We start from the raw sequence: 25,575 nt of genomic DNA, 5'->3' as shown, positions 1-25,575 counted from the left end.
TTGATGAAAAGGGCTTATGCCCCCACAAGAATTAACGTACGGCTGAGATTTACACAGCAATGAAACTGCATGTCTATTTTCCATTAGGGTTTCTTTTACCCGCGTAAAAGAGATTGCTATAAACTCAAAATACTTAACAAAAGTTCCAACCCCTCTCTGCCTCCTTTCTCTTCTTTCCCCAACAGAAGAAGCCTTTTATACAACACTTTATACAACTCCAAATACAGTTGCATAGCTGTTGTGGAGAGAAAAAAAAAAAAAAAAAAAAAAAAAAAAAAAAAAAAAAAAAAAAAAAAAAAAAAAAACAAACTCAACATTCTCATCCAACATTACGTGGAAGTAAAGACAAAGCAGATTGGATCAGATTTCCCAACTTCCCTCTCAAACTGCAAGAAGTATTCTTCAATGTTTCGCAAGTCTCCTCGAGGGCAAAATCTTCATGCTCCGATACATGGAGTTGCCTCTCCAAATATCTTCGAAGACTGGCCTCGGCTATGTTAATGAGACTGAGTGATGCATTTGTGCGCATAATTTTCGTAATAAGAAATCCTGCCAGAATCTGCTGACCTGCCTTCACGAGCTCCGTTATAAAAGCAGGGAAGATGACTTTTACAAAGAGTAATGAGTTGTCTCCCTCACTGCTCTTGCTCTGGTTCGATCCTTTTTGTGTAAGCCTGAATGACTGGGCTTCTTGATACTGGTGCGACAAACTTCCAATCATATAGCATAGATATGAGAAAGTCGTACCATAGGAAGATTTGGTGATGATAGTTGATGTGATCCCTGAAGATAGAACAAGCATTAAGAACTCATGGTCTCTTGCAATTGTGTCTGAGATGCCTCCTTGTTTCAGCTTCTCCTCAACTTCATCCAAGCACTGTAATCGTAATGCTTCATAAGGCAATAACAGCATGGCCTTTAAAGCAACAAAACAATCTACCTGGGTTAGAATCTGGCACAAGCTCCTAGCACCATCTTCATCAAGCAACAATCCATTAGATTTTGATAAGGATTGGTCAATCAGTGTTAGCAGATCTCTTTGCCGAGAGAGACTTAATAGTTTCTTGAAAACCTCCATAAAACAGGGGTGTAAAGGGTGAAAAGATACAGAGCTTCTCGTCATTTCTTTGTCAAGAGGTTCTACTTCCTGAAAGTTTTCCCATCCTTCATCCCAATTATCATTGACCCAGTCATTTCCTGCACCAGAGACTTCTGCAGAGGCCTCCTCATCCCTACCAATGATGAAAAGCCCCTCCCACTCTACCAAAATGGAAAGTAAAGTATCAATATGGGAATCTGTAGTAGCAGCTCCACACAACTTTAAGAAGCAAGAAACTGCAGTCTCCACATTCAAGAGATCATCAGGGGTAATTTCTATGCTAGGTGAGATGGTTGCTGCAAGCTGGGATGATTTCAGGGCAATCAACGTACTCGTAAACCTGCTGGAAGTATCCTTCTGATCTGGCAACCCCTGATCAGCAATAGTCTCCCTGTTCTTAACTGAAAATTGCAACTCATCCCACCCTTCCCATGGTAGAACGTTAGATTGTATCCCAGGTGAGAAACCCCTGATAGTTTGACCTGTGATGAATTGCATAAGCTCTAGAGCATGAACACGAACAGAACTTCGCAGCTGCAGATTACCAGAAAACTCGGCCATTCTTTCCCAAACTACAGTCCTGGCCCTCTTCAAGCCCTCCAAATTAGCTTCTAGTTTACTCAGAGATGACAATAGATTATACAAATTCTGATGTTCATGGGACTCATTGACCATATCTTGTAAAATGGGTTCCAAGATATTTAAATACAGACAGGAAAGATCACAATCTTCATTGTCACCAGCTGCTGCTGAACCACTTGACTGCTGTGATATGCCTACAGAAAACACTTCTGCAATGGCTCCAAACCCACAACCAGAGAATATCATGGCTTTGCAGAAAATGAAAATATCAACAGCAAAATCATCAATTAAACCACAATTGACATAGTTGATAATGGTGCCCCAGCCCTGACTTGGTGATACAATGTCCTCAATCACCAACCTCATAAAAACCCTTAGAAAACTCATTATGCTTTCTGGATTAAACTTGATATTTCCTCCTGGAACCATGTTAGATACAATATCCTTCATTCCATCAGTCAATCTAATCCAAAAGTTCAAAAGGACGATGAGGCACTCCTGCCATGCAGAGTTATCTGGTAGACTCCCATGAGAACCATAAATGGGTGCTATTACTTTGAAGTACCATTTCATGATGTCCAATGCATCTGAAGGAGTCAGGAGTTCGATATACCTTCTGCAGAAATCATGACTCTGCTCAAGTTGACTTATAAAGCCCTGAAGGTTCTCAGGGCTTTTAATTTTATAATCAGCCATAGCTCTAGTCTCCAAAGCTGTCAACAAACTTAGGACATAATGCTTGTAGACATCCTGCCATGTTATGAGACCATCAGGCACTGGATCAGTATAGATACTGGCAAGGCTCTGTACCATTTTTGCCAGAGCTTCCAAGCTACTTTCATTGATGTTTGTGCAGACTTCAGTGCTGAAACCCACCAAGTTCAAACCAGCTAACCCAGCAATATTTTTAAAGTTCAAGTTCTTAATAAAGGAAACTCTTCTGCATTCTTGTGCAATGAGCTTGTAGAATTGAGCAAATCCAAGAGTGGACATATTTGTTTGGTCTGTTTTAATGATTGCTAATGAACGGTTAGTTTCTTCCAGTTGTGAGTAGCAGTCAGAGAGCAGACTGTACACATAAGCAAGCCTCAACTTGTTACACCCATTGATTGCAGGGTACACAATCAAGGAAATAAGTTTGATAGTTTCTACAGCATGATCAATTATTTCTCCCCTAAAGTTTCCAATTTCAGCCATAATATCATCATTTGTCCAAATCTCGGAAACAAGGAGAGAACTTAGGCATTGCAATAGCACCTGCAAGGAAACAGAGGAAGACATTAGATTCTAATGGGTCCAAGAGGCTGGCATTTTTCCTCTAAATGACTGCTTTTGATAGATATACTCTGGCACAGCCACATACCTCAGTACGACTCAAGCCATAGGCATTAGCTATTTTCAAAAGGTCACTCAAAATGCTCTTCTTCTCCAACTTTATTGATTCAATTAGGGAGACAACAACATCCTCAACGTATTTGACATCTCCAGATAAAAAGCGTTCGGTTTCAACCCCAGGAATTATTTTCTCTAATTCCCTAGAATGATCTGCCACACGTTTTTGTTCTTCTAATTTCAGCTTCCATTCTCTCCAAAATGTGGACTGTGCTTTATCAATCTTTTCTATTTCATCTGAAACAAACAAAAGAATAACATCACACGCAGACACAGACAAGAGGTTGACCCACTAAAAAATAAAAGAGAAGGTATAAAGATTTTTTCTGCAGTTTCTTTAGTATTGGAGGACATCATATGCAGAATAGCATTGTATGAAATTTAGGAATGAAATGACGAAGTTTGCCAATACCAGAACTAAGTTGTGTGTGCTTTTCTTCAAATTTCCTCAGCAATAGCTCCCTCCTCCTAGCAGGCCCCTCACACTCTAGCCCAGAGTTGTGTAATAAGCTATATGTCATTCCCACATTCATGATGTGACTAATTTCTTCGTAATCCTTCCTTGTTCTCAGCTGCTCTTCTATAACTTCAACTCCAGTAAATGCATCCACAAGATTTAAGAGAAAGGAGCATCCCATGATGTCTTCCTCTTCAGTAGCAGGAGGTTCAATAATTGATTTTACCAGAGAGGCAATCAGATCATCTCTAGGGGCAAAACCATTCCTTGCCAACCAAGACAAGATAGTCACCACAGCCTGTGTTCTTACAGTAACATACTGCTTTCCAAGAATTAAGCCAGGAATCAATTTCTTACCATGTTCTGCTTTCCTGCTCAATTCAAGCAACCATGGAAGATGTAAAGCAGCAAAAGACACAGCTTTTCCATTTTCTCTCAGAGCAGACTCCCAATTGTTCCCATTCTCAATGGGTAGGCTTTTAGCAACGGCAGAAAATACATTTTTTATGTTATCAAAATGAACATCTCGGTCATCACCACTGACCCCTTGAACCAGTCCAAAGGAATCTTTCAAGTCAACAATATCTTGCATACTAGGGACTGGAAGTGAGACAATTGAGGAACCTTGAACTGAGAAATTGGGAGGGATTGTCCCCGTCAAATTCATTAATGTCTCACACTGGCCTTGCATATCTAAATCTTTCCATGCATATAACAACTCACCTATGGATTCCTCATCACAGTGGCTTAAAGCAAAACCTAGTAGCTGCTTTCGAGATCTGATATCCATGTTTTCGAGGGCAGGACCCCTAGCTATTGCAGCACATAAGTCCCAAATGAGACCATGTCCTTTTTTAGCCAAAACAAGGCAGAGATCAAATGCTAATTGCAGATCACCTGCAACTGCAGCTTCTCTCGCAATAGCTTCCTCAACGGCTGATATATCTTCTGGAGAGTTTAATCCAAGAAGTTTGGCGACCTCAATTAGTTCATCAACATGCAAATAAGCACCAGTTGGACTTGTGATTGCCATTTTAACAATCTCCATTGGGTCTTTTATTTGTCTGAATTGCATGGGTAGAAGAGTCACTCCAAGGTTTGGAAGTTTAACTGTAAGCGCATTGATAATGTCATCCTCTGCTTTCACATTTCCACTACTTGGATATAGATTCAGACATTCCTTGGCTTTCCAAATCTGAAACAAGTTTCAATGATAAAATAAATAATTTACAAACAAAAATTTAAAATCTGACTTCCATGATGAAATTGTATGTGCATAGGAGAAGCCACCCATTTTTCATACAGGTTGGGCAGCTACCATAAGTTCTCAAAAGAAGAAAGATTTAGGTATAATCAAGTATTAAGTCTTAGTTAGCTTTAAGTATGTCAAGCAAGAATGATACATGATTATTACCCTATGACCTAACTATTAAGATAGAAAGACAAAGTACTGATACAACAAAATCTCTATGTAACAAACAGAGGATTGTAAAATTTGAGCAGCACCTCTGTTAAAACAGCCCACCTGGAACCTGAAGTTTATTGCACAGTATTTGCCAACCATCCTGAATCAGAATAGTTGATGGAAAATGTTTGGAAAGGAGATCCCCATCTTTACCTTGGGTCGTACAGGGATGAGTGGAGTTGAGATCACTGTTAGGTTCATGTCTTGCCAAGGAAACAGTGGTGCGGGAAGGAGTCCCACCAAATCTTTTTGTCCATCCCCTCATTTCAGGATAAGACAATTTAGAGATGTATAATGTGATTCCCACTTAATATATTGCAGTTCTTATGCCTGTATATATTTATGCTGCTTGTGTCAGAAGTCTAAAAAATGATTTTCTGATTGTGCAGATTATGGTAATACAAAACAGCATGCATATTTGGTGACATTATTTGTAGTCATTCGCATCATCTTTATAGTCAACTAATCAATTCATCATGACCCACCCATTAATAGGTTAATCAGAATCTTGAATGAATTACTGCACCCCTATGCATTGAGTTTAATCAAAGAATATAGCCTTTCTATAAACTTACTTCAGTACATGTAAGACTTGAAGCTGAGAAAAAATATTCCCTTGCAGCTTGAATGACAAGATTTTCTGCCTTCTCTGATGCCAAAGCAACGGAACTTGTACCTTTCAAATAATTCCTTGCAAGAGAAAATTTCCCAGCTTTCAGCAGCCCTCTGCAGAATTCCATCAGCATGTACTCCAGGTCCAGAAAAGGAAATGCCTTCTCTCTCAAACTCATTATATCACGCCACATGTTTGCCCAATCATTATCAGCATGGCCAGGTTGTCGACGAATAAATTTTGAAAGTATCAGGCGAAGAATCTGCTTTACGCCTTTTCCATCTGAATGAGCTTCTAGGAAAAAACTCATAGGCTTTGGGACCTGCAAACCAACATGTATCATTAAAATCTAATTCTCAGAATTACACACATACAAATGCATAAATAATAGAATGAAGCAATACACTGACAAATCAGTTTGATCTACTCTGAGGCACAAAGTCAAGAGTTCCATATCCCAGTCTAATGCTCATTAGAGCCAAATATTTCATCCTTAGGAGAAGTTCAGATCATTAAATGCATTCTCCATAAAATAAAGAATACAAACCTGGTAAAATGCCAAAAGTCGTCCAGCTTCAATATGGCCTTCAGCCAGTTTCAGCCTTCTCTTGAGGCCCTCAGCACGTGTTGTGGTACCTGTACAGACAGCATGTTTCAATTCATCTAAAAAAGATCCCAATAAAATGACCATAACAATCTCATCAAAGAAAATGCATGCATTTAAATGCACAAGCCAATAAAAGTATATTATATTCCACATTACAGATATCTACAGAGCCCAAATTCCCATTTATCAAACTAATTTTATTACCCCTCATTTTGTAAGATGTTAATAACAGTATACAATATTTGAATTTTCTAACCTTGCTGATTCAAGAGTGACTTTCGATATGAAGTGATCATCCCAAATTAACAACAGAAAGCAGAAAACTTTTACTTTTGATAAGTAATAAGATATTTTATTGACTAGTAAATAGGCACAGAAAGTATACAAGAGAAAACACCTAAATACAAGCTTGGAACTAGAATAGGATAAAAGAAAATCATGAAAATTGTCACCATTCAATACAAGAGCCTTTGCCCAAATACACAAAGTACCAAAGAAAAACTCTCTAAGTTCTCCCATCAAACGTTCTCTATCTTCAAAGCACCACCCATTTCTTTCCAACCATAAACATCACATCAAACATGAAGGGGTCATCCTCCAAATAGCAACAATGGGATTATTCCCCTTAAGACATTGCCAACAAGCTAAAAGATCCACCACTCACTTAGGCATCACCCAAGCAATACCCGTTCTACCAAAAATCTCATCCCAAAACTTCTTAGCCCTCGCAATGAAGAAAGAAGTGATCAACGATTCACCATCTTTCTTACACATGAAGCAACAATCCATTCTATTAGCCACCCCTGCAGGCAAAGGAAAAAGAGAAAGGAACTATGTTGGAAGATGAGACAACATACTCCAAATCTAAGTAACTCTTCCCCCTCTAGACAAATCAATCATTTTCCAACCAGCCAGTCTCCTCTCAATCTTTTCAATCCCACCATTCCAGATCATCAAAGATTTCTGTGGAGCTCCCAAGGGAAGACCAAGATATCTCATAGGTAACGATGAGACCTTGCAACACAAGATATTAGCCAAATCCAAAATATCCATAACAGAACCCACAGGAACCATTTCTGACTTAGATAAACTAACTATAAGCCCAAAAAACAGCTTCAAAACATAACAAAAGGGCTCTCAAAGAATGAAGACGATCCTGTTCAGTCTCAATGAAAATTAAAGTATCATCTACAAAAAGATGTGAGACTTTTATGCTACCCCAAGAGTCATCTCCCACCACAAAACCCGACAAGAAACTCCCATCAACCGCCGCTTCAATCATTCTACTCAAAGCATGCATGATAATGACAAAAAAGAAATGGAGACAAAGGATCCCATTGTCTCAAACCACGGAAACTATTGAAGAAACCAACCGGGGAACCATTCACCAAAATGATAAATCTGACCGTCGAAATGCAATGCCTAATCCACAAATACCACTTCCCTCCAAAACCATATATCCGGAGTAAATACGAGAGAAACTCTCAGCTAACATGATCATAAGCATTTATCCAATTTTACAAGAACGCCAGTATTGCCTGATCTGATTCTACAATCCAAACATTTATTAGCAATTAATACCGAAGCAAGAATATGTAGAATATGTCAACCCTGGACAAATGCATTCTAAGATTTCAAAATAATCTTTTCCATCATCACACTCATACGGTTAGCTAGAACATTCGAAAAAATCTTGTGCACCCCATTGACCAAAGTGAGTGGGCGAAAATCCCTCATCTCCATTGCCCCCACCTTTTTAGGGATAAGGGCTATAAATGTAGCATTAAAACTTTTCTCAAGTTTCATAAATGAGTGAAATTCAAGAAAAACCTTCATAACGTCCTCTCGCACAATATCCCAACAAGCTTGGAAAAACCTTCTGGGCCTGGAGCTTTATCCCTCGCCATTCCTCTAACCACATCAAGAACTTCCTACCTACAAAAAAAAAAGTACTTCCTCTTCTTCAAAAGCTCTCTTCAACCACTCCATACTAGACTGATCAATGAACTCAACCACCAACCCATCCAATTTAAGTCTCCAAGTATATTCCTCCCGAAAAACTATTCAAAAAAATTCACAATATGATCCTTCATAGCCAAATGATCTGAAAGAATATAATCACTTGCATGAATAACCTCAATAGCATTATTTCTTCGATGTAGATTGGCCATTTGGTGAAAAAACTTCGTACACTTGTCGCCTTCCTTCAACCAAATTACCCTAGATTTTTGCCTCCAAAAACCTTCCTCCAAAGGAGTGATCTTCTCTAAGTCAGCAACCACCCATCTTTTCTCTCCTTATCCTCTTCCGAGATTTCCCCCAACACCTCCTGTTCCTCCATAACCTGCTACTGCTCCATAAGATGCTTCCCGACTTTCCACATTCCCAAAAACCTCCACATTCCATTAAAGTCATTTTTTAAAGCTTTAAGTTTTCCAGCCAAGACAAAACTCGGTGTACCAGAAAAATGACACAAAGACCACCAAACCCCCACCCTATCCACAAAGCCTTCATCCTCCAACCACATATTGTCAAATTTAAAATACCTACGTCCTCCATTGATGCCCCTAAAATCCAAAATGATGGAAAAATGGTCAGAACATAACCTTGGAAGACTTTTCTAACATAAATCAGGAAAATGAACTTCCCAAGAATAAGAAACCAAAAATTCTCTCCAACCTAGACCATGCCCTCCCATTGGACCACGTAAAATCACCACCAGCCAAAGGTAAATCAACGAGGTCCATCTCAAATATAAGACCTGAAAAATCAGCCGTAGCAGAAGAGATGTGAGAATCCCCCACTCGATCACTACAGAACTGAGTAATGTTGAAATCCCCACCGAACGAAGTGTCCATGACTTTCTATTTTCGATTGTAACCTCTAACTAGGTGCTTCTCATGTATACTACCTATATACCTGATCTTTGCTGTTGGTGGGATCTTCCTTGGTGTTTCGGTGGGGAGTTAACAGTTAGGAGGCCTCTCCTTGCCTTCACCTCTATTTGCAATCCCTTCCCTAGCATCATAATTGATGGAACACAATAATCTCTTCAGTTCCCTCTCCTTTCTTGAAGCAGATCGAGCCAATGAAGGTTGACAAGCCTCAATAGCAATAAGGAGAGCACTGAATTGTTCTTCAAATCCATAACAGGATATCCCCACACAATCCTTGATTTCATCCACCTTTCTCAACACCCAATCAGTAGAAGAATTAGGCCAATCAATACCTGGAGGTATAGAGCATTTAGGATCTGGGTCAGATCCAACATCATAATCAACCAACTCACCATATTCTCGAAAATTAGAGCCTTCCCCTTTCCCAAGAACCAACAGAAAGCAGAAAACTTTTTATAATGAAGATGAATTTTATTAAAACAGAAAAGAGAATTACCCCAACACACAGGATCTATTCAAGAGATCCACCGGACTAGCAAAACGAAAAACTGCTAGAAATTCTTGAAAAGAAAATAAAATAGAAAGTGGAAAAACAATGAACTAGGTCTACAAGCAAATAGAAAGAAAAAATCAGGTATCTTATAGCTGGGCTTTGTCTATGAGCAAATGGTATAAGACTCATTCATATGGTTTTATAAAGTCTTTAGCTCAATAGTCCAAGAAGGTTACCTAATCCTAAAAGGTTTAGGAAGAGTCAAAGAGGAAATATGTTTTGATTTACTCGAGAAGTACTGAGACATGCTTGCCTAGTATGTTCTTTATTCTTCTTTTTCTTTGCATGCAGTTATGGCTCACACAGCCTTGAAACAAGCACAGACTACTCTCTTTTCTTCCTTTACTATTTATAATTCATGTCCCTCTCTTACTTATCAAAAAAATAATAATTCATATCCCTCTCTTAAGCATTTTGAAAACCTAAAACCGCACCAAGAAGCTTTACCATTTAGCCTTAAAAGAGCCATCTTAACTGTGGTCACATCCAAACAAGCATAATTAGAAGCTTGTATAGCCATCAACATTCAATCTTTTCAAACCCCATCCAACCTAAAAGCTCTAAACCATTTTTGAACGAGTGACTATCTTGAGCACACTATGTTGAGTCGCACCCAATTTATAAAAGGAATAGAAACAGAAAACATGGAGAGAGAAATCCCTATATTCCAGAAGGGCTCACAACATAAACTGGGTCCAACAATCAATTAAAAGAAACTATAGAATCCTCAAATAAATCATATAAGAGGTGTTACGGTGCAAAATCAATTTAGATATAAATAGAGATAGCTTAAAGATATCCAAAAGTCATTAACCATGCCGATCCAAAAATCCAAAAGATATTAACAGTTCACATGACTTGATACGAATTGTAAAGCTTATAAAGAATAAATCACCTTGTATTTGTGGAAGTTTTGACAGTATGGCTGCCAGGGTGCTCCACCTATCTGTTACTGTGCACATATATATGCACTGCAGGGCACAATCCACAGCTTCAGCCTCATCCTTGAAAAAGTCATTTCCCTGGAAGTCATTCCATCCTTCCTCAACCACCATGTCTCCACATCCTTCCTCAATCACCACCAAGCACATATCCAATTTATTCTCCAAAGCAATTTCCTTCATCCATCTAACAAGAAATGACTCGTCATTGTTGTAATCTACCAAAAGATGGTTATCTGTCGCCTGACCCAGAGAATCTGAGGCCGCTTTAAACCTATTCTGCATGAATGGAATTGCTTTATCTCGTAATTGCTTAACCACATTTTCCTCTTTGACTCCTTTAAGCATCATTTTAAATTTATCATGGTCAGATAATTGTTCCCACTGGGCAAGACTCATCCTGATACTCAGTTCACCATCACTGTCATCAGAATATATAAGTTGGTGCAAGTACGAGACATCATCAAAGAACTGCTGCAACTCATGGATACCTCTGCGATAAGCAAAGTCAAGCAAGCAGAGGCAATTTTCCAGCTGCCCAGTAAAACTATCAATATCTCTAGCTCTATTCATGTACCATCTCGAAAGTTCAATAGTTGACGGCCAAGCCCATCCAAGGCAACGCTTGACCATGGGCTCAGTTCTGATCTGGATACCAAGCTCATAATTTTTGGGCAAACTGTTAATAAAGTTTACCATCTTCTCACATTCAACCCAATCTTCTTCCCTCACAGCAACACTAGTAGGAGGAGACCTACCAGGAAGAAGCTGCCCATATGTTTCTATAGGAACAGTTTCAGGAATAGCAGCCAAAATTGTCAACATGGAAGGAGTCAGAGAATAAGGATGACGCTTGAATAAGAGGTTTAGGGCCCCGATTTTTCCACTTTCAGCGAGTGTAATGGCAGCTTCATCAATAGGCATAACACGAAATTCTCTGTACTCCTGCATAGAAAACCTGCACAACACTATGTCATTAAACTGTGCGTCAGTAGAAACAATCAGAGGAAATAAATAAAATCAAGCATTAAAATTTATCACTATTAAGCATGCTTGGGCACTAAATATAAATGCAAAAACAAACTTCAATTTTTTCTTTACACAGGATCAAAGATTTTTTCCAGCAATATAAAAGAGAGTAATGAAATTATTCTTTTTAATAAGTTATCGAAAAAATAATCAAAAGAAAATCAAAAGGCATTGCCACAATATACAAGACGTGTACAAGAGAAATGCCTAATTAGAAACAGAAATCATGAAAAATTAGTTCATTAAAGCCTATAGCAACTGCCCATAGGAACACAGTATTGACGAAGAAAGTTTTTTGCTCATCTATTGTCTGCTCACGGTCTTCAAAATTAATATCATTCATAACCCTCCAAATACACCACAGCTAACAAGTGGAGGTCATCTTCCACACTGCAACAATTTGTGAACTCAAGAAGACCTACAAGCCTTCTAGGCATAAGCCATGCTAACTCAACTCTACCAAAGAAGTCATTCTGCAAGGCTCTAGCAACCTCACACTGGAGTAAATTAATGAAATTTCTACACGTAAATGAAGTTTTAGTCAATCTCAAAAAGTAGTGAAATTTTTTTTTTTTTTTTATCAGTAAATAAGAATTTTATTAAAAAAAAGGCGAAGCCAAGTACACAAAACATATACAAGGGCAGCACCTCTGCATGAGTGTCTAAAGATGGAAATCATGTATGTTCATGCCATTAAAGTCTATTACAATCGACCACTGGAATAAAGTATGAAGGAAAGTTCTAATCTTGTCCATTGTCCGTTCACGATCCTCAAAACTTCAGCCATTCCTGTCCATCCATATGCACCACCATAGACAAATTGGTATCATCCAAATTTCCTATCTTGTGTGAATCTAACATATTCCTCATTGATTGTTTTTTATATGTCAACACATTGGACCCTAAGGCTAGATAATGCAAGAGGCTGATTTTTTTCAAAGAAACTGAGGAGGACAGATTCTGCCACTTAACTTTACCTCTAGTACACAGACTGTAAAAACCTTAGGTAAGGGCCTGTCTAGACTTGGTTATGGTTTATAGATGTACCCTATGATAGTTATGTGATCGATTGTTCATTGGAAACAAGATGTTAATGTTTTTTATATTTTATACATGATCTCCAAATGAAACAGTTTTTTTGTAAAATTTGTCCCAAAAGTTCTGCTTATGACAATATCACATTATCCAACACGATCATTCACAAATTGAGGATTAGATAGGTGGGTGGGGCTGATATATGCCTCTTAAGGGCTGCTGTTTAGACAATTTTTTTTTTTTAAATTAATAAGAGAGTTTTATTACCAAGTAAATAGGGATAGCCCAAGTACACAAGAAGTATACAAGAGAAAGTACCTAAATACAAGCTAGAAACTAGAAGGGGCTAAAAGCAAATCATGAAAATTATCTCCATTCAATACAAGAGCCTTAGCCAAATACATAATGTATTATAGAAAAACTCCCTAAGTTCTCCCATCGAGCATTCTCTATCTTTTTTTTTATAGGTAAACAATTATAATATATTAATACGAAAAGGCATAGCCCAAGTACATAGGGGGTTATACAAGAGATAACACCTATTTAGGAAGAAGAAACAGAAATAAGAAAGTAATGAAAATCAAGGCCATTGAAATCTACAGCTTTGGCCCAAGAAATAGAGTTCTAACAAAAAGCGATCTAATCTCCTCCAAAGTCTAGACAAGCCCTTACCTTCAGTTTTCAGTTAATTTACATAATATGAACGTTCAGATTGTTCAGTTGAAGAACACTTGATGGGAGTACAAAGAATGTCAGTTGAAGAACGCTCGATGGGAGTACAAAGAATGTTCAGAAGTGCTGGGAGGTGGTGAGAGAGATGTAATGCAGGTTTTCCAGGAATTTTTCACATATGGCAAATTCGAGAAGAGTTTGAATGCTACTTTCATCGCATTGGTCCCAAAAAAAAAAGGGTGCTATAGAGGTGCAAGATTTCAGGCCTATTAGTCTGGTGGAGAGCATTTATAAGATAATCTCTAAAGTCCTGGCTAATAGAATGAGCACAGTTATGGATAAAATTATTTCTAAGACTCAAAATGCTTTTGTGAGAGGGCGCTAAATACTGGATTCAGTTCTTATAGCAAATGAGTGTTTGGACTACAAGATCAAGTCGGGAGAGCCAAGTATTTTATGCAAATTAGACATGGAAAAGGCCTATGATCATGTCAACTGGGACTTCTTGTTATACATGTTGAGTCGATGTGGTTTTGGGACAAGATGGAGAAAGTGGATGAGACATTGTGTGTCAACGGCTCGTTTCTCAGTGTTAGTAAATGGAGATTCGGTGGGCTTCTTTAATAGCTCGCGGGGACTACGACAAGGTGATCCATTATCACCCCTTTTATTTGTCATCGTAGTGGAGGCCCTAAGTCGAATGCTGTCAGCTGCGGTGGAGGGGGGATTCTTGGCTGGTTTTGTAATGGGAAACATTAACATCTCACATCTATTGTTCGCGGACGACACATTGCTGTTTTGTGAGGCAAATGCAGGACATGTACAAGCTTTGAAGGCCATTTTATTGTGTTTTGAAGCGGTATCGGGGTTAAATATTAATCTTGCAAAGACGGAGATGGTTGCGGTTGGTGAGGTGAGGAACATTAGAGGGTTGGCCAACATTTTGGGATGCGGAGTCTCTTCTTTGCCATTGAAGTATCTTGGCCTCCCCTTGGGGGCTACATTTAAAGCCAAGGTAATTTGGGAGGAGGTGTTGGAGAAATTAGAGAATAAATAGGCCGGGTGGAAAAGGTTGTATTTAACTAAAGGGAGGTGGACCACTCTTATCAAGAGCACACTATCCAACCTTCCTACATACTACTTGTCTCTATTTCCTCTCCCTGCCAGCATAGCAACAAAAATGGAGAAACTTCAACATGATTTTCTGTGGAGTGGCTTAGGCGAGGAGCTCAAATTCCATCTAGTAGGGTGGAATAAGGTGTGTACTCCGTTGAGAGATGGGGGCTTGGGGGTCCGGAATGTGAGGGCCTTTAATGAGGCATTATTAGGAAAATGGTTATGGCAGTATAACAAGGAAAGGGGAGCCTTATGGAAAGAAGTGATTGATATGAAGTATGGAAGTGAACGGGGGGGTTGGTGCTCTAAGGAAAGTAGGAGGACTTATGGGGTGGGGTTATGGAAGTACATAAGGAAAGGTTGGTGTACCTTTTCTAGTAACACTCGTCTTTGTGTGGGAAATGGCATGAGGGTCAGCTTTTGGAATGAAGTGTGGGTGGGAGACACGGTTCTAAAGGAGGTTTATCCTAATATTTTCAGAATTGCTCGGGACAAAGAAGCAATGGTGGCTGATTTGAGGGTAATAAGCAATGGTGCACAGGAGTGGAATATAAGTCTTACCCGGGATGCACATGATTGGGAAGTTACCGGGATGGTGGAGTTTCTCAGCTTGCTGTATAACACGGTTATTGATGCTACAAGTGAGGACAAGATAGTATGGAAACCTTCGAGGAAAGGGAAGTTTTCTGTGTGCTCCTTTTATGATACAATTACTATGCAGCGAAGACAACAATTTTCCTTGGAAGAACATTTGGAGGAGCAAAGCACCTAAAAAGGTTGCATTCTTTGTATGGACAGCAGTATTAGGGAAGATTCTTACTATGGACAATCTAAGAAGAAGAGGCATAATCATAACCGAATGGTGCTGTATGTGCAAAAAGAATGGTGAAACGGTAGACCACTTACTTTTACATTGTGAATTTGCTCGGGAAATCTGGAATTATTTCTTCAGCAGAATGGATATAGCATGGGTCATGCCGGGAAGAGTGATAGAATTAATTGCAAGCTGGAGAGGAATTGCGGGGACACCACAGATTGCAGCTGTATGGAAGATGGCTCCTCTTTGTATTCTTTGGTGTATTTGAAGTGAAAGAAATGATAGACTTTTTGAGGATCAGGAACGTTCCATAGAAGAGTTTAGGAGGTTTTTTTGGAAGACTTTATTTATGTGGGCCATCGCTCTAGAGCTGAATGGTCTCAATTTCCAAGATTTCCTTGTATCAGTTACTAGATCCTAAATAGGTGTATTCACATGTATACCTCCAGTGTACCTGGAATATGCTTATTAATAAAATTTCTTATTACTTATCAATATAAATATATATATATATATATATTCTTCAGTGTTCAGTTGATTTTACATATCATGACACATCTTATCATATGTTATATATATGCATTGAGCTCAATATAATAGTCCAAGTTGGCTCTCTAGATGGATTGATATTTGATTGCTTATGTTAGCATAGAAGCCAATAACTACAATTCTTGAGCTTTTCTGGTCATGGCCTTTTTGATATATTTTGATTCAACTACGCACTTTAATATTATTATGGCTATCAAATCATTTATTATAATTTATGTGTGGCTATCAAGCATCACATATGTATGCATCAAGTAAAGCACGTTATGTTTAAGTGAAGCGTGGCCACCACATGGGTGGCTCAGTTTTGGCCACCCCATGGTGACCAACCATTCTAAATTTTTGGTTTTTTCTTTTTCTTTTAAGTTAGATGTATTTTGTTTATTATAAAAATAAATAAATAAATAACAGTTTAGATATGCAGTATTGCAGCTATATGACTAGCACCCATAAATAACTTCTAACCTACCCACTCTGTGGGTTATTCATATTTCCAATGTGGGATTGAGGAGATACAGTGAGTAACCCAGGGAAAGAGCTAACCACATGTATGCTACAACCCCTAAAAGACCAGACAATTTGAAGCTTCACTAGAATCACTTATAAAGTCAAGACTTAGCACCCATGGCTACCTTTATAACTTACCCACTCTATGCAGTATAAAGGTAGTGGGTAATTCATATTCCTAAGGTGAAGGGGGAGTGAGGTCTACACACAGTAAGTACTCATCAAGAGAGTTTTAAACCAGGTCCATGGTTGTTAGGTTTTAATGACACGGTGATATTAAAGGTGTTGTTTATTTTCAAGTTTGTAACACCTTGATCCCACTTTGAAATATGAATTACTGCCGTAGAGTGGTTAAGTTATAAAGGTAGTCATGGTGCTAAGCCCCACATTGGCTACTTACTAGGAGAATCTGGACCTAATTGATTCTTGGGAAACTTCAAATTACCTAGTCTTTTTTGGATTGATAACATAGATGTGGATAGTGCTTTCCCTGGATTGTTAGTATATGGTATCAAAGCCACCTAGTTAGGCCAGTCAAGTGATACTGAAATACTACATGACATGGCCCTAACGAGCATGTCAGGAATTTTAAGAGAGAACTTGTAACACCCCAGTCCCACACTTGGAATATGGATAACCTGCATAGAGTGGATAGGTGATAAAAGTAATCATGGGTGCTAAGTTTTACATTGGCTACTTAGTGGGTGAAACAACGCTTTATAAGTGATTCTTTGGAAGCTTCAAATTAAGTCATCATTTTGGAGTAATAGCATAGATTTAGGTAGCATTTTCCGTGGATCGTTACAAGGTTATTCACATTATTACAGTTTGTTATGATATTTAAGTTATTGCACCTACAAAAAAAAATGGTAATTAAGTTATGGCGCAAGGACTTGAAGTTAATAGATATCTTATTACCTAGCTCTATGTAATGTTATGATTTGGCATTCCTAACCCACAGGAAGGAGGATGCTGCACATGCTCTAGATAAGTAAACTCATAAAGAGCTAGTCAATGGATGTGAATCATTAACAAGTAAAAGAAAGTAGGTTAGCTCCAGATAATGGTAAGCAGGAATATATGAACAAAGAAAAAAGACATTGAATTAAAACATGAATATCAAGATATATCATGACAGATATTTAGAAACACTACATGGGTATCATATTGTGTTAAATATGTTACAACAGTTGAATGAGACTTCTATTAAAAGAAATTTAAGAAAAAAAAATTATGGACACTATGCTTGGTTAGATTATTGTTATCATTTCTATTTTTTCCCTAAGAGTAACATGGTTTTATTACTTTCATTATTTCTGCAAGTAACAATGACAAATTCAGCAAAGCATAATACCTGCCCATGTTTACTCCAAGATAAGTTTCCAGCCTGTCATTGAATTGCAGTAACTGAAGTCTAGACAAGCGGAAATCACAAATTTGGTTACATTCACGTTCTTCTGGTTCTGAAAATCGATATTTGTTAGTTATGCGCAACCCATATGCAAGCAAATTCCTTACAGCATCTTCTGTCGGCCCAACCTTATCTACACATTCAGAAATTACAAAACCTTGATCCTTAATATTCGACAAATACTTATTTATTTCATATACGCCTTGGCTGGAATGCAACCACTGCGACTTTACAACTTCATCTTTATCCAGCCCATGACAATCAGCAAAGTCAAAAGCAGCCAGATACTTCAGCTGGCTGATTAAAATATTGTACATTTCAGGAACAGATCTCTCTGAAAGTGATACCAAACTCCATTGCAACCTTGAAATATCAAATTTATTAAGTCCATCTTCAGTAATCAGCTCTACTTTATGCAAGTCATCCATTTCCCCAACATTTGATGAATCGTATCTCCCTTCAGGTAATCTACTCTCCAGAAGGAAAATATTTCCTGGAAACTGCAGCACTCTTTCTAATACAGGCATGGAATACACAGTATCATCCTGCTGGACTTTTGTACCACTCAGGATATCAAGCATGGTGAGAACACCACCCCTTTTTGCAAAAGCAATGATATGGTCAGACCACCAAGTAAAGTCAACAATGTCACTTACAAAATCAATGCCTTCATTGGACAAACTATTGGTCACCATTGAATCATATATCCCTCTGCAAGCGAAACTCGAAATTGAAAAGCATTCTTTATCCAGCTTGAATATGTGTAAGCATCCTCTAACATCTAGTGTAGCAACAAAATTTACTTCCGGTGAGATTAGCGCCTTTGGACATGTTAGCTGACCAACATAACCTTTGGGTTTAGAATATATGCCCTCAAATTGAGCAGAGAATAATCGCTCCATATCCAGGATTTTACTTCTACGCCAAAGAGAAATACTACAAGACCCTGGAAGAAAATTACAAAACTGGTTACCAAATGCTTACTGCTTGATGAGTAGTCTAGGTCCAAAATCTAGTTTTCCATGTTTCTAAAAAGTGCTAGACATTCATAATAAACTTTTACTGGACAGAAAAATGGACTCTAACTGATATGGTGGTCTCCAAAGAAAGAAGTTCAATTTTCAGGGTTTTCAAATGGACACACATACTCATTGGTAGAGGAAACGTGAAAAGAAGAAATGTTAAAGCAGTACAATCTTATGAAGCTCAACTGATAGAAAGATTCAACGTTTTCTACACCATTTAAAGAATCAAAGAAAAGTAATAATCAAAAGTCATCTACTCATCCACACATTTTAGCATGCAGAACTAGTAGGAGGAGTTGCTTCTTCTTTTTTCTTTTTTTTTTCCTTTCTCATTTTCTGTGTGTGAGAAAGGGTTTGAATGTGGTAGCTGCATGTCTAATGTAAAAGAAATGGAGTTGCACAAGGACCTATAAAAACACAATGTTCACAATAAAAAAATTGAAAGAAAAAACCAGTACATAAACATACCAGAGTTCCCACCAGAGGCCAGTGAGACACTGATAGAACCACCAACAACAACTAGCAAAGAAAGTTCTGGACAGTAGTCAAAACAGAAAACATTGTCATAGAACTGCTTCTTTAGGGTTAAGCCATTATCTGAGGTGAGTATGGAGGACATAGAGGCACTCGGCTCCTGGCTGATCTCAATGTGCTGAAAGGAACCATCTGATGTAATGATAACGAAGCTGCACCTGGAAAAAATTTCCAAACTTAAACAGCTGCCAAGTGGTAAGGACTTCGAGAGTGGTCAAACATGAAAAACCAGAGCCTCCAACCATGAACTCAAGGTCAACAGGAAAATACTCTTAAAAAGAAGTCTCTAGTCAAATTTTATGCAGAGGCAGTGAACCAAAAAAAAACACACTTACAAGCAGGATCTCTGTTCATCAGAATCATTCTGTGCAATCAGGCCAACAATTGGAATAGAGATTTTCTTAATTCTCATTATCTCTTCTCCGTTTACTTTAAGAAAATACACTGTACCAGTATCATCACCAACTCCAAGTACATCGTGGGGCTCAGACCAAGTTCCCGTAGTGAATGTAGCAAGGCTTCTACCTGATACATTTGATACCAACTAGAATAAATAGAAAGAAAAAAGCAGTGACCAAACCCGACCTATACAGGTTATGGATTTCATAGTACTACAACCAAATCATTAAGATCAATCAAAATTTTTAACCCAAAATTACTGCCAACTTGACTCCTCACTAAGGCAACACCAATCTTAAAATCCTCACTCCCCCAATAACATATAGAAATTAGTTTCTTATTTCATATTGGGTTAATCCCATTTCGCAATTGTGAGTAGGCATCAATAGAAATATTAGGTTGCTGATATGGCTACTCTATTAAACCAAAATATGAAAATAGGTTATCTATCCTTATGCAGCATACAATGTCTCTGCAATTTCATTTGTATTCGAAAAAAGACCCCAGAGATGTCTCAACAGTCAGGATACAAAAAATTTAAAGAGCCACAAAATAGCATAAGCGATGTGATATTATAACATTTTCAGATACTCCTACTAGCTGACATCAATAGGAAGTAAACCTTTAATATATCTCAAATAAATTAACCCTATGTCGATGTTAGTGAAAGCACTAGGCACACTTAAGCACAAACGCCGTCTAGAGCCTAGGCACAAAGCACAAGAGCACGCCTACTTGGTGTAAAGGGCACATTTTTAAAGACAACGTGTAATAACAAATAATTGACAAAATACAATAAAAAAATGGTTTAATAAGCAATATGACAACATATTTAGCCCATTAACTCAATTTATAAACATGAAAATCAACTAATCAACTAAATGCATAAAATTTAAACGTAACATTACATAAAACTCTCTTGTGCTTTACTTTTTTTTTTTTTTTCTTTGATAAGTTGCTTTACCAAAGTTTCATATCCGAAGCGATTTTTCAAGAAACTATAAGAGTTTTATCAAAAGCCACTCTCAGGGGTCGTATCGATTGGTTGAAAGGTCTAAAAGAGAACGTTGTTCTTGGGGGGATGGTACCTATGAAACATGAAAATCAACTAATCAACTAAATGCAAAAAATTTAAACGTAACATTACATAAAACTCTCTTGTGCTTTATTTTTTATTTTTTTTCTTTGATAAGTTGCTTTACCAAAGTTTCATATCCGAAGCAACTTTTCAGGAACCTATAAGAGTTTTATCAAAAGCCACTCTCTGGGGGCGTATAGATTGGTTGAAAGGTCTAAAAGAGAATGTTGTTCTTGGGGGGATGGTACCCATTGGTACTGGATTCAAGGATTAGTGCAATGTTCAGGGCAACCTTGGGGTGAACTAGAAATGCACACATCTATGATATTTGTTAGCCATAATCAGATTAAAGTCTGTTGTTCAATCAAAATATACCAAATAGGCCATGACTGAAAAAGCTTAAGAATTGTAGGTATTGACTTCTATGCTAACATAAACAATCAATATCAATCAATCTAGAAAGCCAACTTCAACTATTAATGCAATACCTCAAATTGTGTGATTGTGTATGGGAAGATAGCAAATGGGATCCCAAATTGTTTGGGAGAGAAAATTTCAAGCCCTTTGTATTGATTCCAAAGGGCTCCAAATGTGATCTTAACTAGTCATTTTGGAGTATGGACTCCAGATGTGGCTTGGGCCTTCCATGGATTGCTAAAATGGTATCAGAGCCAAACCCAACTAGAAGATTGCAATTGGAGCTGTACTATTTATGATGGACTTGGCCCAACAAGGGCAAAGGGAGTTTGAATGGGGCAAATTGCAATACCCCAAATTGTGTGATTGTCTATGGGAAGATGGTGAATGGGATCCCACATTGATTGGAAGTAAGAAATTCAAGCCCTTTATAATAATTTCAAGGGGCTCAAATTGTTACATTGACTAGTCTTTTTAGAGTATAAGCCCATATGAGTCTTGAGCTCTCCTTGGATCGTTACAATTATATCGAGTTCAAAGTGTATACATCACATATGACAACACATGGTCCCATGGTACATAAATGTTTTTTTATTGGCATAAGGTGTTCGGGAATAGCATCCTAACTAATCCTGAGGGTGCACAAACCCTCGGAAAAGAGTTTCCTGCAAGTGCACCTCAGGTAATACAAGTGAAAAATCTTCCAGTCCGATGGCTCGCAAAGATTGTTCCAGTGGAATTCAAACATTGGACCTAGAAGGGAGCATACCACCAAGCTCACGGCCTTTACCACTTGAGCCAACCCCTAGGGGTTGGTCCCAAGGTACATAAATGATCTTCACTATCAACTAAATATTTAAAAATATTTGTTTACCTCATTTTCTCTTGAACTTTTTTATAATTTAAAAAAATACCAAAAAAAAAAATACAAAAGCATGTCTTTCTGCTTTTTAAGATCACACAAAAAGCGCATTCACAAAAGCAGGCTTTAAGCATGCTGCTTATGTAAATGCACTTAGATTTTGATATATGCAGCACTTTGGCCTGTTTGCATTTAAGCGCACTTGTACCAACATTGCTCCACATAAGAACAACTACATTTTTTTTTTTTTTTGTAAGTAACAACTACATATCACACCGATACCATAGTTTTCAAGGATTGGCTTATGAGACCAATTTAAATATATACATATATTGATCTAATTACAAAATTGAAATGTCTCTGCATAGAGCATTTAGTATAACATGCAATGTGACAGTTGACACCAAAGATGGCATGAACATAAGTAAAAAAAAAATCAACAAAAATGGATCTTACTGGTAAAAGTTCCACACGGCTCCAAGTAGTCATCATCTTTCCACAGAATTGTTATCTGATTTCCAGCAGCCACGGCCACACGTTCACCATTCGGAGAGATAAACAAGGAAATCAACTTTTTCATTTTTTTCGGTTGATTGTATTCATTCCATTTTTCTTTGAGTCGACTCCAACCTTCAAGGCATGAGGGAAAAGAACCATAAAACTTATGGACAGTGAGATTCAAAGCAATTTTCGAGGGCTGAAATTGGAAATACATGAAGAAAAAATAAAAAGAAAACATCGTTGGGGCATACAGTAATATAATTGTTCAACCAAACTATTCCTTTGGACAGCCTATATAGACTTAAGTGGGCTAACTTTTCATGATTGTCTTGTACAATCAACTTCACCTTATGAATGCTAATTCTAATAAACTAGATAACCACAACATCAAAAGCATGAGTGGAACAATTTTCTATGAAAAAAGTATTGAATCCATCATCATACAACTTCAGCACTTAGGACAAAAATAAACCAAGAATTTTCCAGCTAGCAAGTGGCTTATTATTCAAGTACATACATTAAGGAAAATATATGGTTTGAACAGCTATAAAATAATTAGTATGTTTATGCCACTAATATTCCATTATTTTCAAACAATAGGTCTCGAATAAGAGACTATTCATGCAACCTTATAGCAACAGCCAAAATAAAAACCCAATTATGAAAATCTTATTAGTACCTAAAGATTGAGGGCTCATTTGGATACTTAGAATATCTCATAATATCTGTGAATAGTAGTAAAATAGTTTGAATTTCTATTTTGTTTGGGAGTTTGGGAAAGTTGTAATAATTAGACAATTATTAGATGAAAAGATTAAATATTTGAAATTGGGAATATTTTGTGTTTGAGTGATGTTGGAAAGAAATATCTGAAAATACTTGAGAATATCTGAGAATATTTGTGTTCCCTAACGGACCCTAAGAGTCTTGCAAATATTCGAAAAGATTAAAAGGAACTTATGATCATTCATGGTTTATTTCTCATGTTAATTAACAAGCTTCCCAGAAAACAAATTTGACAAAGCTCCTCCACAATTTTATAAAACATATCTTTATGCATGCATGTGTGTGTGTGTATTACCTATCAAAACCACCATAAACCCTGAAATTCAATGCATTGAATCAATTAAGCACGAAAACAATAAGCATTATATACAGGGAAAAAGACATTTTTACTCGTTGTTGATTACTAAAATATTTTTTATCAAGCATTTTTACTCTGATTAACTAGTGAAAATGAACTAAAATTAGCTTACAGACAAATGAACAATATTTAAAACTCGGCATACCTCTGGCCGAAAGCAACGATAGGAAGCTCCCTCTATCAGCTTCAATTGCCTGGGTTCATAATAAAAATCAAATCAAGTTGCCTCAAATACCAAAATAAAAGAAAATAGAATAAAAGAAAATGAAGTGAAATGAAATGAAGAATGGGGAACGCATGAATTTGGAGTGAGTAAAGGGCGGGAGGATTCTTGGGACCTGTTGAGGGGGATAATCGGGAGTGTATGGCCTGGAAGCGTGATGACGCGTCTCGTATAAAACTGTCCGTAAATTGGTATCATCCATGGCCAGATGATACTGTTTCTGTGTCCTAGTCTCTTCGCCTTTCCCCAGAGATCTCGAAACCTAAACCTTAAAAAACACACCGCATCATTTCAAGAACGTGAAAGAGGAGAGAAGAGAGAGATCCATTTAGCGTCTCTGTGATCTGCTCTGAATCCCTATGCCCAGGTTCGTCTGTTTGTAAAGAATCGGAAAGCAAAAACCATACCAGAAAGGAAGATCTGGGCGCGGCGATGCTGGATCCGATTTCAGTATTTACCAGTTTCCTGCTCCTTTTGGTTTCTTCGCAACAAAGAATTTCCAGTTACCGTCTTTTCCTCTATATTTTCAATCAAAATAGAGAATTTTCTCAGCTGTGCAACTTTCAACTCTTCCAGTTATCAGTTTAATGGCCACATGCATTACGGGAGTTCGGTCCGGTCCGGGAGTTTAATGGATCGGACCAATGTATTCGGTCCAGGATCCCTCCCACCCTGGACCGGACCGAAACTTATAAAGACCGGTACAGTCCGATCCCATTCGGTCCGGTCCGGTCGGTCCAATCTTTTTTATAATAGTTATTTCGATCCAACAGTTAGAATTCATTAACAATTTATCTAGTTTGAAACAAAAAATACAAAAAAAAAACTTGGAAAGATAAATAAAAATAACCATAAAAGAAATTATCTATATACAATAAATTTGAATACAATATTTTACTGTCAAAAAAATAAAAAATTTCTATATACATCTAAACAATTTAAACAAGGAGATCAATCATCAATCAATCATAGCATATACCATTTAATATTTATCATATAGCAAAGTACCAACTTAATTGCAATTTGCAACTTGCATTATCTTAAAAAAGAAAGAAATGTCTTTTTTAAAAATAAAAAAAAAAGAGAAAAATACAACTAAAATCTACTTTCATGTATCTTACATACATCAAATGATTCAAATCTACCTTCTAAAAGAAAGAAAAATAAAAATCCATTCCCAAGCATATTTAAAAACTGAAAATTAAAAGGTCTTAAAAAAAAATATCAAAGACTAGAAGTCATATTTAATAAATTACATCAAAAGCACTGATACACAGTGCACTTAACAGACTAATAATAGCATAAATTACGTAAAAAAAAATGATCAACAGTAGCATAAAGCATTAACATAATTACATCAATACAAAATACAAATTATACAATTAGGCAAAGTGAGAATCAGTCCCTGACTATCAGCTACTGGATAAGTGCCACAAATCCCTCACAATCAATTTCTCCATCGAGGTTGAGATCACAGATCTGTAGATAAAAAAAAGTAAAAAAATCACAACCATAATAAATTAATCAACAATATTTACATAACCCATTATATAGCCTTGAACATGCAGAAAATACAAAATAAAGACAAGGATCAAGTTTGAACCAACATCAAATAGAACCAAACTCATGTAAGAAACATCAAATAGAATTCCA

General features: G+C 37.3%; 1 protein-coding gene across 3 annotated transcripts; it reads right to left on the bottom strand.

The window, feature by feature from the left end:
* Positions 1-24,491, bottom strand: LOC122311637 (MAG2-interacting protein 2). 3 transcript variants are annotated; one of them, XM_043126256.1, is made up of 13 exons: positions 24,330-24,490; positions 24,038-24,190; positions 23,845-23,893; positions 22,511-22,684; positions 19,634-19,823; positions 19,233-19,456; positions 17,683-18,685; positions 10,561-11,564; positions 6,156-6,244; positions 5,571-5,930; positions 3,486-4,725; positions 3,045-3,310; positions 1-2,938 (listed from the first exon to the last, which is right to left on the bottom strand). In XM_043126256.1, the coding sequence occupies exons 2-13, from the start codon at positions 24,122-24,124 to the stop codon at positions 320-322; spliced, it is 7,305 nt and encodes a 2,434-aa protein (XP_042982190.1). In that variant the 5' UTR covers positions 24,125-24,190; positions 24,330-24,490; the 3' UTR covers positions 1-319. The 3 variants fall into 3 exon arrangements, with proteins under 3 accessions (XP_042982190.1, XP_042982191.1, XP_042982189.1); XM_043126257.1 differs by having other exon boundaries at positions 24,038-24,184; positions 24,330-24,488; XM_043126255.1 differs by having other exon boundaries at positions 24,038-24,491.
* Between the last annotated feature and the right edge of the window lie 1,084 nt (positions 24,492-25,575).

The sequence above is a fragment of the Carya illinoinensis genome, chromosome 5 (assembly GCF_018687715.1).
Source record: "Carya illinoinensis cultivar Pawnee chromosome 5, C.illinoinensisPawnee_v1, whole genome shotgun sequence".
Taxonomy (NCBI): domain Eukaryota; kingdom Viridiplantae; phylum Streptophyta; class Magnoliopsida; order Fagales; family Juglandaceae; genus Carya; species Carya illinoinensis.
Note: the sequence above shows the minus strand (reverse complement) of the source record. Positions and strands in the feature narration are given on the sequence as shown.